Source organism: Paramisgurnus dabryanus, chromosome 24 (assembly GCF_030506205.2).
Source record: "Paramisgurnus dabryanus chromosome 24, PD_genome_1.1, whole genome shotgun sequence".
Classification (NCBI taxonomy): Eukaryota; Metazoa; Chordata; class Actinopteri; order Cypriniformes; family Cobitidae; genus Paramisgurnus; species Paramisgurnus dabryanus.
In genome coordinates this window covers 9,913,979-9,925,343 of record NC_133360.1, presented here as the reverse complement: position 1 = coordinate 9,925,343, position 11,365 = coordinate 9,913,979, and the positions used below count along the sequence as shown (strand labels likewise).

At 46.1% G+C, this 11,365-nt stretch overlaps 1 protein-coding gene across 1 annotated transcript; it reads left to right on the top strand.

The window, feature by feature from the left end:
• Positions 1-1,581: 1,581 nt before the first annotated feature.
• LOC135721591 (uncharacterized) lies at positions 1,582-11,361 on the top strand. Its single transcript, XM_065243941.1, has 4 exons — positions 1,582-1,679; positions 8,868-8,979; positions 9,806-10,747; positions 10,851-11,361. The coding sequence occupies exons 3-4, from the start codon at positions 9,899-9,901 to the stop codon at positions 11,034-11,036; spliced, it is 1,035 nt and encodes a 344-aa protein (XP_065100013.1). The 5' UTR covers positions 1,582-1,679; positions 8,868-8,979; positions 9,806-9,898; the 3' UTR covers positions 11,037-11,361.
• Positions 11,362-11,365: the final 4 nt, after the last annotated feature.

Below are 11,365 nucleotides of genomic sequence, written 5' to 3'. Positions count from 1 at the left end.
TGTGATATTGCTTTATATCATATAAAATATTTAATAATATAAATATAAATATTAAATATCAATAAATATCAATATTTAAATATGCTGTTGTTCAATTAAGATAGCCCCTTTTTAACAATTTGTTTAGAAAAATTCATGTGAGTTCCAGGCGCGACCAGCAGGCTTCAGTTTTCACTTACCCCAGTGACCACAGCCTCATCTTGGTCACTTCTATTTGACGCTGGCTCTGATGTATCTGTGTCTGATGATCAAAAATAAGATTTTATTTGTTTTGGGTTGATTAAACCAACTGTCTTTGGTCTCATGAATCTATTATTTGTTTATATTTAGTCTCTTTTTTGTTGGCGGAGGTAAAAGTTAAATTCCATTACTATATTTATATACTATATACTTAATTGATTTTCTATTTAATCTTAACGTGGTACTAATTTTCAGTATTACATAAAACAGAATTAAAGGCAGGGTCCATGATCTCTGAAAGCTGACATGAAATGTTGACATTTGAAATCACCTAAACAAACATGCCCCTACCCCAATAGAATTTGGACCTTCTTTTGATAGACCCGTCCCACACATTTGCAACCCAGGCATCGATGTTGTTAAGTAGACACGCCCCTTACTGATGATTGTCTACAAGTGTGTTTGGGTTGTCTGCCCGAATCCCTTTTACAAAGCCTTTTTTAGAAATCGTGCATTCAGTAAGTCTTCTATATTGTAATCAAGTGTTCCAATGTATAGTGAGCCAGTGTCCTTACCAGTGCCATACACAATATACTGGGTGAATTTCAACCTGCGTTTTTGCCCCCCCCCCTTTTGGCCATTTTGGGAAGGGAATGCACGTAAACAAATGCTCCATATAAAGATTTTTTTTTTATTACTCACCAAGTGTATTTTAATCGTCCACATGATGTGACATTATTGTGCAAATCCTACTAAAGTTTACACCCAAGAGCTCTGTTCTTTGAAGAGAATAGGGATGAACACTTCCGACTCCCAGATTTCAGTACATTACATTTACAAGAGTTATAAATAAAATATTGAAAGTTATGTAAAGAAATTTTAAAAGTACAATACCATTAAAAACCATGACTATTGATAGGATATACATAGATTGGGGTGTGTACCACATGATAAGAGATTCTTAGGAGGGCTTCAGCTGCAAAGGGTTGATAACCACAGCTCTAGTATTTTACAGTCAGCAAGCACACATGAGTATTTGGTTACATCGAAAACAACAAAAAATTTGACCATCCAGTTGTTCCATTATTTTTAAGTGAAGTAGTATTATAAAAATGTGTTTTCACTTGAAACAAATGTCATAATGATTGGTTTACATGTTGAAATAGCAAACAATTCTTAATGGAAAGGAAGCCCCCAGACCCACTGTACAGTATTTACATTCATCACATTTTTAACCTCTGGTGAGTTTGGAGGTATGTGTTAAATAACAACAGACAATATTACATTAAATACAAATGGTATACTGATGTGTCATTTAAAACGATCCACTTCACAGAGACCACACAGTTGGTCTTTGAAGATAAAGAAACGTCCTTTGACTCGTGAAAAACATTGAGCTACTGTATCTACTGTATGTGTTCTTCAAATGCGGTCGCAGCAGCAATGAATTATATACAATAAGACAGCACATCACAACAAGAAGAAAGAGAAAACATCAAGTAAGTAATTGAGTTTGAATAGTTGATGTTCAATGTAGTTTTCATTTTAGAAAGTGGTTTGATAGTTCACACTTTGGATAGTTTACTCCAAAAAAGAAAATGATGTCATCAGTTACCCTTAACCTTAAGTTGTTACAGACCTGTATACATTTTTTCATTCTGCTGAACACAAACACATTTTTTATGAGCACCACTGACTTCCATATTATTTGTTTTTCATACTATGAAAGTCAATGGTGCCACTGTTTTCTGCTTGCTTACAAATATCCTACTCTGTGTTGAGCAGATCAAAGAAATTCATTCAGCTTGAGAGTGTGTAAATTATGACAGATTTGTCATTTTTGAGTTGGGCTGTGTGTTACTGTGTTTATTCATTGCTATAAATATTAATTATGATCAAATTATTCAAGGGTACCACCTATAAATATTTTGTGGACAGGACTGCAGACGTTTCAACTTATTTCTTCTCTGCAATTTTTTATTTTATTTATTTTTTATTCTTATTCTAATTCTGACATGAATTTCTGTTTACGTGTCACTGTCACGTTTACATAAAATGACATCCTTGGCCAAACCCAACTCTAACGCCAGGCAACAATGGTTTAAAATCAATAAAATAAATCAGAAAAAATAGTATAAACCGTCTCGGTTACGGATGTAACCCTCGTTCCCTGAAGGAGGGAACGGAGACGTCACGTCGTGACCGACGAATTGGGAACTCGCTTAGAGAGACCAATCTGCTTCGAATACTACTAAAACGCCAATGAACTTGGCATTGAGATATTTGCATAATGCTGGCGCCGCCCCGCCAGGTGCGTATATAAGCAGCAGGTGCAAATAGGGAAATTAGCTTCTTATTCGCTGAGAAAGCCGGAAAGTGTGACCGGCCGTAACAGCAGGTGGCAGCACCTGTGGCGACGGGACGTGACGTCTCCGTTCCCTCCTTCAGGGAACGAGGGTTACATCCGTAACCGAGACGTTCCCTTTCAGTCGGTCACTACGACGTCACGTCGTGACCGACGAATTGGGAATCCCTACCAAAACGCCACTAGGGGCTGACCTCTTCCAGTGTCTGCGTAAAGCCCTCCGGTTCCACTTAAGGATAAGGAGAATTAGGTTTTAAGGCAGAAGGCCGGGCACTAGATGTTCCTTTAACCCCACAGAAGTGCCAGCGACTGGGAAGCGCCCTACCTGAGCGGGATAGGAACGCTGCGGAAGCCACCACCCGTCTTAAGGGTTAATGGTGGGCGAAAGTCAACCGTAGTTGAGGTAAAATGACAGCCGTGGCTGTGTAAGCAAAGCAGTGCTCTGCTAAGGGAAACGTGGGCTAGTAGGATTAACCCCACGGAAAAATACTCACAAAGGAACCCGGTGGGACACAATGTGGAGCCCGAGCCAACACGTAGGTTCGCGAGGATGCAGCTAGTGAAGGCTGACAGCCAATGCTCCGCAACAAAGGCTGCCAAGGCAGCGGAGGAAGAACAATTCAAACCATTACGCATTTTTGTTCTGAAGGCCTTCCATACTGACACAGTTATGAAGCATCAGATGGAGGCTGCAAGCCGACCTGTGAGACTGTTCTCCGTGCTCCCCCTGGTGAGGAAAGAACACGAGAGGATACAGGCTCAATACGAACACTGTAAAATCTAATGAACGTATTAGGTGTCGCCCAACCAGCAGCTCTACAGATGTCTGTTAGCGAGGAACCACGAGCTAGAGCCCAAGATGAGGCAACGCTCCGTGTGGAGTGCGCTCTCAAATTAAAGGGGCAAGGAATACCCTGAAGATTATAAGCCAGGGCGATAGTATCAACTATCCAATGAGACATCCTCTGCTTAGTGACAGCTTTCCCTTTCTGCTGGCCACCATAACAAACAAAGAGCTGGTCTGAGGTCCTGAGGCTTTGCGTGCGATCCACGTAGAGTCGCAGTGCGCGTACGGGGCACAACAAAGCCACGGTTGGGTCTGCCTCCTCCGGGGGCAGCGCTTGCAAGCTCACCACCTGATCTCTGAAAGGAGTGGTGGGAACTTTGGGCACGTAGCCTGGTCTGGGCCTCAATGTTACACTCGAGGCAGCAGGACCAAACTGAAGGCACGAATCGTCAACAGAGAATGCATACAAATCCCCTACTCTCTTCACTGAGGCCAAAGCTAGCAGGGTCAGAGCTTTCATTGATAAAAGCTTCAGACTCGCAGACTGCAAAGGCTCGAACGGGGGGGCCTGAAGGGCTTTCAGCACCATGGACAGGTCCCAAGTAGGAATAGAAGGAGGGCGCGAGGGGTTTAGCCTGCGAGCGCCTCTTATAGTGTAATAACCAAATCATGCTGGCCAACTGATCTGCCGTTGATAAGTGAGTGAGTGACGAGCAGAAATAGCGGCGATATCAACTTTAATGGCGAAGGGACAGCCTACCATCTAACCTATGTTGAAGATATAAGCACAATGTTAATGGGGCATTCTCTGGGGTCCTCGCGTTGCAAAGAGCACCAGGTGACGAAAAAGGTTTATTAAGCGCGTAAGCCCGTCTTGTGGACGGTGCTCGAACCGCGTCGATGGTGTTAGATACCGTTTGCGATAAATCACCTAAACCTTGCGCGCGCTCAACGACCATACATGGAGATCCCACGGGTCGGGGCGCGAGTGCCAATGTGCCCCTTCCTAAGAAAGAAAGTCCTTCCTCAGGGAAATCCGCCAGGGAGGGCTGTCGCGAGGAGCATTAACTATGAAAAACCAATCGTCCAGTACGGACGATTAATAAAAGGCTCTCCTCGTCCTGCCTGACTTTGCACAGTGTCTGTGCGATTAAGCTCACTGGAAGGAATGCGTATTTGCGCATCCCCCGAGGCCAGCTGTGTGCCAATGCGTCCACGCCGAGGCTGCCCTCGGTTAGTGAATAAAATAGGCGACAGTGGGTATCGTCCGGCGACGCAAACAGGTCTGTCTGCGCACGACCGAACTTCTTCCAAATTAGCTGGACCGTCTGGGGGTGGAGTCGCCATTCGCCGGGGCGCGCAGCTCGAGAAGCGCGTCCGCTGCTGTATTGAGCGAGCCCGGAATGTGAATGGCACGAAGGGACCTCAGATGCTTCTGACTCCAAAGGAGGAGATGACGAGCGAGATGCGACAGGTGACGAGAGCGCAAAACCGCCTTAACGGTAAATAACGCAACAGTCGCAATGTTATTGGTGTCGGCTAATACATCCTTCCCTCGCATCTCCATAGCGGAGCGTACAAGTCCCAGATATACAGCGCACCGCTCGCGGCAGTTGGGGTGCTATGCACACCCCTGAGACTGCAAGCCCGTCAGACGTGGCGATCATCCCGTGCTAAGGGCATACATGCTACAGAATGCCAGGAGACCTTTCAGGGGCGCATTGTCTATCGGCAATGCCGGGTCTACCACGGGGAAGTTGGAATGACACGCAGGTGTAATGTTTACACGGTGTATGCCGGTGCGCCACGCTCTCCTCGAGACTCGATCGTAAGCCAACGCTGAAGCGGTCTCATATGAAGCAGCTCGGGCGGTGTCACAACCGCAGCATGCTGTCATATGTCCAGGAGCTTCTGAAATTGTTTCAGAGGGACCGCGTACTTCCCTCGAATTAAACCGAGGCAAGTCAGAACTGACTGGTTGCGCGCTCTTGTAAAACACGCCATTTAGTCGATCGAGTCTAGTTTCCATACTGAGAAAAAGGATCCTCTGCACGGGGCAAAGTACTCTTTCCCAGTCGACCTGAAGACATAGACGAGCGAGATGCCGAAGCATTAACTCTGTGTTCGCACACGTCTGCCAAGAACGGGCTATTATAAGTCGACGTACATAAAGCAGAATGCGAACAACCCTCTCTCTGATATTTTAAAGCCGTGACTAGCACATGGAGACACGGAGAGAGAGAGACAGCTCGAATGATGTACTTAGTATTAATATGCCCACCCCACGACGCAGAGCGAAAAACGGTCTAAAGCGAGGGGAGATGGACACATAAAGTACACGTCTTACAGGTCTAAGGCTGCAAACGATCTGAATATTGAAATACGAGCCTCGGCGTTATCGTCCAAAAGAACACCTTTGTAGAGCCGGTGCGTAAATCAAACCGATCGTAACCCGCCGCGTATTTTGGGTACTATGAGATAAGGCTGGAAAAACCCTATCATCATCATCATCTTGGTAAGAGGGACCGGCTCGATACATCCTTCGCCAACAGGATATCGATTTTTGCACGCAGTACATGTGCATCGGACGCTTTCACTACAGTGAAACGAAAGCCCGAATTTTGGGTGTGCCGGATTCGTAACCGAGGCGGATTGTGCGTAAAACCCAACGAAACGGGCTGGGAACTGAAGCCAAGCACCCAGGCACCGTACGAGGAGAATTAACGACACTACCGAAGTACCCGCGGTGGGGCAGCGAAGCGAGACAGGTGGGACTGCCGGTGCGTCTGCTGTGACAGCATAAGCATCTACAGTATGTGTGTGTGACACTGACCTGAGCCCGCTGAGGGTGACGGTCGTCTGGTCTCCTCAGCGGAGAGCACAGACTCCGAGGAGGGTGCTGGTGGTCCCGTCTCCTCAGCGGAGAGCTGGAACTCCTCAGGACACCCGCTGGCGATAGAGGAGAGGGAGGAAGAGCACGTAAATGCCCGCTCACATCTCTCTCGATCCTCTGGAGACCTGGAGAAGGAATAGGAATGCACTCTTTTTGTGGTCTTGTGGGTGCCGGCTGAGAAGCCGGCGGAAAACGAAACCAAAGATTCTCCACCCGGCCCTCTACCGGTGGAGGGAGCGATGCCATCACCGTCTCCCGTAGAGTGATCCCATCCGAATCCAGGTCGCCCGTCTCAGGGCCGCTTCGATTTCCGTTTACCACGGGAAGCGGGTGGGGCGGGCGGGGCGGGCTGCCGACGGCTGTTCCCCCTCCGTGGCCTGGAAGATGTTCTAGTGGGGGGGGTGGAGGCAGCCGCCGCAGGGCGCCCTCGGCGAGGAGCAGACGGGGCCGCCGGCGCTGGAGGGCGAGATGCAGGTCGCTTGCGCCGGGGCATGATCTGAGCGATCGCCTCCGTCTGCTTCTGGGCGGCGGAGAACTGCTGGGCAAAAGACTCCACCGACTCACCGAAGAGACCAGCCTGGGACACAGGAGCGTCTAAGAACTTGTTCTTCTCCGCATCCGACATGTCCGCCAGACATAGCCATAAGTGGCGTTCCTGGACCACCATCGTGGACATGGCACGACCAATCGCCTGCGCTGTCACCTTCGTAGCGCGAAGAGCCAGATCAGTGGCAGCCCGGAGCTCCGAAAGGACAGGCGAGTCGTGTCCTCCCTCGTGCAGATCCCTCAAGGCCTTCGCTTGATGAACCTGCAGCAACGCCATTGCGTGCAGGGCTGAAGCCGCCTCTCCACATGGCTGGTGGGCAGCGCCCGTTAAACCGGAGGACTGTCTGCAGGCACGAGAGGGGAGGGTTGGGCGGTCCTTCCAAGAGGGAGCGTGTGCCGGACACAGTTGCATCGCGACAGCACGCTCCACGGGAGGGATCCCCGTATAACCCTTAGCGGCTCCGCTGGTGAGGGAGGTGAGGGGGGAGGGCTGAAACGGCCGTAATCTCGTGGAAAACGGCGACCTCCAGGTTCTAGTCAGCTCCTCGTGCACCTCGGGGAAGAAAGGCACCGGTGGAGAGGGTTGTGAAACCCGGGCAGCTCCAAAGAACCAATCATCCAGGCGGGACGGTTCGGGCTGAGGGGGGGGAACCCACTCTAACCCTACGGTCTCCGCCGCTCGAGCGAGCACGGCCACCATCTCTGGATCGAACTCCGGCGTCCCAACCCGACCAGAGGGAGGAAGGGCGTCGGGGTCCACGTCAGGGGGAGGAGGCCCACCCTCGGATGCTGCGGCGTCGGTGGACCCGGAGGGCGGCACGATGGATTCTAGAGACATCGTAGAACACGACGCTGAAGTCTCCATCGGCACATCAACCGGCTGTGGATGAGGAGGCTGAGAGCCTGAGGACGAATCCCCCGCTCGGCTCAGCACAGTGATGCGCAGGTCGTCCTTTGAGAGCTTCACAGCCGCACCGTGGCGGCGTTCAGCACTCGCATGACGAGGGTTGCGCTTTTCCCGGAGGAAAGACAACCGTCTGCGCAAATCCACAAGGGACATGCTCTCGTAGTGAGAACACTTACCCCCAGCGAACGCTGCCTCTGCGTGCTCGATGCCCAAACACGAAAGACAACGCTCGTGACCGTCCTTCGGACCCATGTATTTGCCGCACCCAAGATCGCACGGACGAAAAGCCATCCTGAAAAGGACGCTGATGTCCGGATATACGAGAGAGTGGCTGCCTTTAACAAGGCACAAAGCTCTCTCGTATCACTCTTTTAGGGAAATTCACTCAGATGCTTAGTTGATGAGCGCACAGGGAAAGGCAACGCACACACTAAACTCAAAAACAACAAACAGATGTAGAGCCGTGGAATAAGCGAAGCGTCCGCTGTGGTACTGCTAGTACAACCAACTTCAGCAATCAGATCCCAACAGAGTAGAGTAGCTTCTCAGTAGCAGATACTGCAGGCTTTCGAAGCGAATAAAAGCTAATTTCCCTATTTGCACCTGCTGCTTATATACGCACCTGGCGGGGCGGCGCCAGCATTATGCAAATATCTCAATGCCAAGTTCATTGGCGTTTTAGTAGTATTCGAAGCAGATTGGTCTCTCTAAGCGAGTTCCCAATTCGTCGGTCACGACGTGACGTCGTAGTGACCGACTGAAAGGGAACAATACTTAAAGTGACATCCTAACGCAAACAACAAATTTAAACCGAAGCGACAATGGTTTGAAAATAGAAAAAGGCAGTTGAGTAACCAATACGTGACATGTAAACAGAAATTCGTGATACAGTCACGAAAACACACAGAAATTTGTGACAGTATCACGAAAAAGAATACAAAATTTACGTCCTTATAGGTACATAATTTTGTGAGACTAGGTTACAATCATCATCTTATTAATTCATAGTGATTTCTATCAATATCTTCAAATATTATACTGTAACTTTTCTAGGCTTTAAAAATGTATGTAGACAAAATTAAAAAAAAATATTTACATCCACAATTAAAGGAAGACATGTAAAATGTTTTATGAACAATCTCAAATGCAAACATTTATGCTTTTCTTTCATTGTTTTTTCCTAATCTAGCATTGTTTGGCACGGGGTGGAGTACAGGGTGGGGCACAAAGTGCAGCACAGGATGGTCCAGATGTTGGGGCACACAACGAGGAGGGTGAACCATTTGTCCACACCACCGCAGGTAAATAAACTAATGGACTAATATGAATAAACTTCATATGACATGTTTAATGTTTTGTATGAAATATAAAATATATTATAAATCAGTTTGTTTTTCCTTGTTTTTCCAACCGTCGGGTAGTGGTCCTGTAGTTCGAAAACTACAAAAACTTACTTTACGGCAGACCTACAATCCAATCAGAGCCAGCTATGCTGCAGTATTTACGACAGTGCTAATGAACAATTACGCGTCTAACCTGTAGGGGGAGCAAAGAGCAAAAACTCTTTAGTGTTGCTTTAAGTTTATATTTTTAAGGTTCTGTAAATGTGACTTTAACTGTTATAATAGATGAATAACCTTAATGTGTTTTTATACTTGGGTTTTAATTGTATAACCCAGACCCCTTGAAGTAGATCAAGAGGTGAACCAAGTGACAAAAGTCTCTTTAACTTCACATTGTTTCTGTTTGTAGCTGGGTTTCCATCGAAATGTGAAGCGAATCCTAAAAAAACGAAAAAACAAAAAACGAAAAAAAAAAAACAAATGCAAATTAAGTGCGTGTCCATGAAGTTGTTCGAGTTAACAACGACTACTATGGTAAAGACAATGTCAGTGGAAATAGCTGGATGATCAGTCCCATAGGTTTAATGTTCGGGAAATGCATGTCCATCTCCCATTATTCGCAGCGTTTTGCTTTTTTTTTTTTTTTTGGAATTTCCATCACTTGTTTTTGATGCAGTTTTTCAAAATATCCACATCCTCTTTATGTTCATACTTTATTTATTTATCATGTATTTTTGTCTGCATGCAATGCTGCTCAATATGACAAAAATCTTCTTTATTGTAGGGTTTATGACCACCACTGAAATATATTGTTGACGGGACTACAAATGTTTCGAGAGAGAGGCAGCCAAAATAATTTTCATACCGACTTAAAAAGATGCCTCCATTGCAAGCAATTTTAAAGAACTTGGACAAATTTTTGAAGAACTTTCCAGTTTTCAGCTCTTTTCCATTTGCTCTTTTGTTAATTGGACTGGAGGAGTTGATTGAATTGAACTTCTCATGTCCATGCAAATATGAGCTGAATAAATATCTAACAGCATTCATCTTCACTGGACCTCCTCTGTTTGCATTTACATTGATGTTCATCGCGTTAAGACCCTGTAACTATGGATGGCGTTTTTTAAATAAAGCTGGAGATGATCAGCAAAGTTTTGCTAAAGGAAATAAAGCTGGAGATGATCAACAAAGTTCCTCTAAAGCAAGTAAAGGTGGAGATGATCAGCTAAGACATGCTAGTGCAAATAAAGCCGGAGATGATCAGCAAACTTCTGCTAAAGGAAATAAAGCCGTAGATGATCAGAAAAGTTTTGCTAAAGGAAATAAAGCCGGACAGGATCAGGAAATTTCTGCTAAAGGACATAAAGCTGGAGGTGATCAACAAAGTTCCTCTAAAGCAAGTAAAGCTGGAGATGATCAGCAAACTTCTGCAAAAGCGAATAAAGCCGGAGATGATCAGCAAAGTTTTGCTGAAGTGAATGAGAAAAAAGATGATCATCAGAATTGTTGGAAAGCTTTGGGACATTGTCTGATTCCTCCTGTTATGTGGATCATTACTGCATTAATTGATGGTGATTATGTGGCTTGTGGCTTGACAAATTGGAAAGGAACTTTTGTATTTGATCCAGAATTAAGGAGAGCATGGTGTAAACCCAGCGAATCGGCCAATGGAGGAAACCAGAGTGAACTGCGGTACGAGTATCAGGGGTATATCAGCATATCAACGGTAAATAATAATCAGCCCTTATTTCAATTTTTTTTCATTTATCGATATTTTAATATTTTAAAAAAGAGATTTCCTAACGAGATTTCCTATTTTTTTATCTTAGACTTTAGGTTATGCAATGCTTGCTGTCTTTAGTGTTGTTACTGTTTTCTTGATGAGTATGTATGACTGCTTCACAAGTGGCAAATGTGACTGCTTCAAAAGTGAAAATTCTGCCTGCGGTGGAGGAACACAGAGGGTTCAGCAAGATGTGGAACAGGGTTACGGACAAGAGTTTACACAACTTTAGCGAAACTGTTCTGACCCTGACACCCTCAGAACTTTAGAAGAAACCACTGAATAACTTTTAAATAATTATATAATAATTGGGGAGCAGCTACATTCGTCATGAGGAAGAGAGGACCAGAGCTACCATACGGGCCAAGGTTCAGCTGGGGTGGACTTCGATAGCACAGCCTTCGTCCTTTTCGTGCATCACCCTCAAATTGTATTTAAGAAGCCTCAACTGTTTTTTAGGGACAAAGTTCACTGCTCTTTCTCCCCCACCCTTTCTCCATTTGTGTACCACCCTAGCCATCCACCCCATGGCCTCTCTCTTTTCTTCCCCACGACAAATGT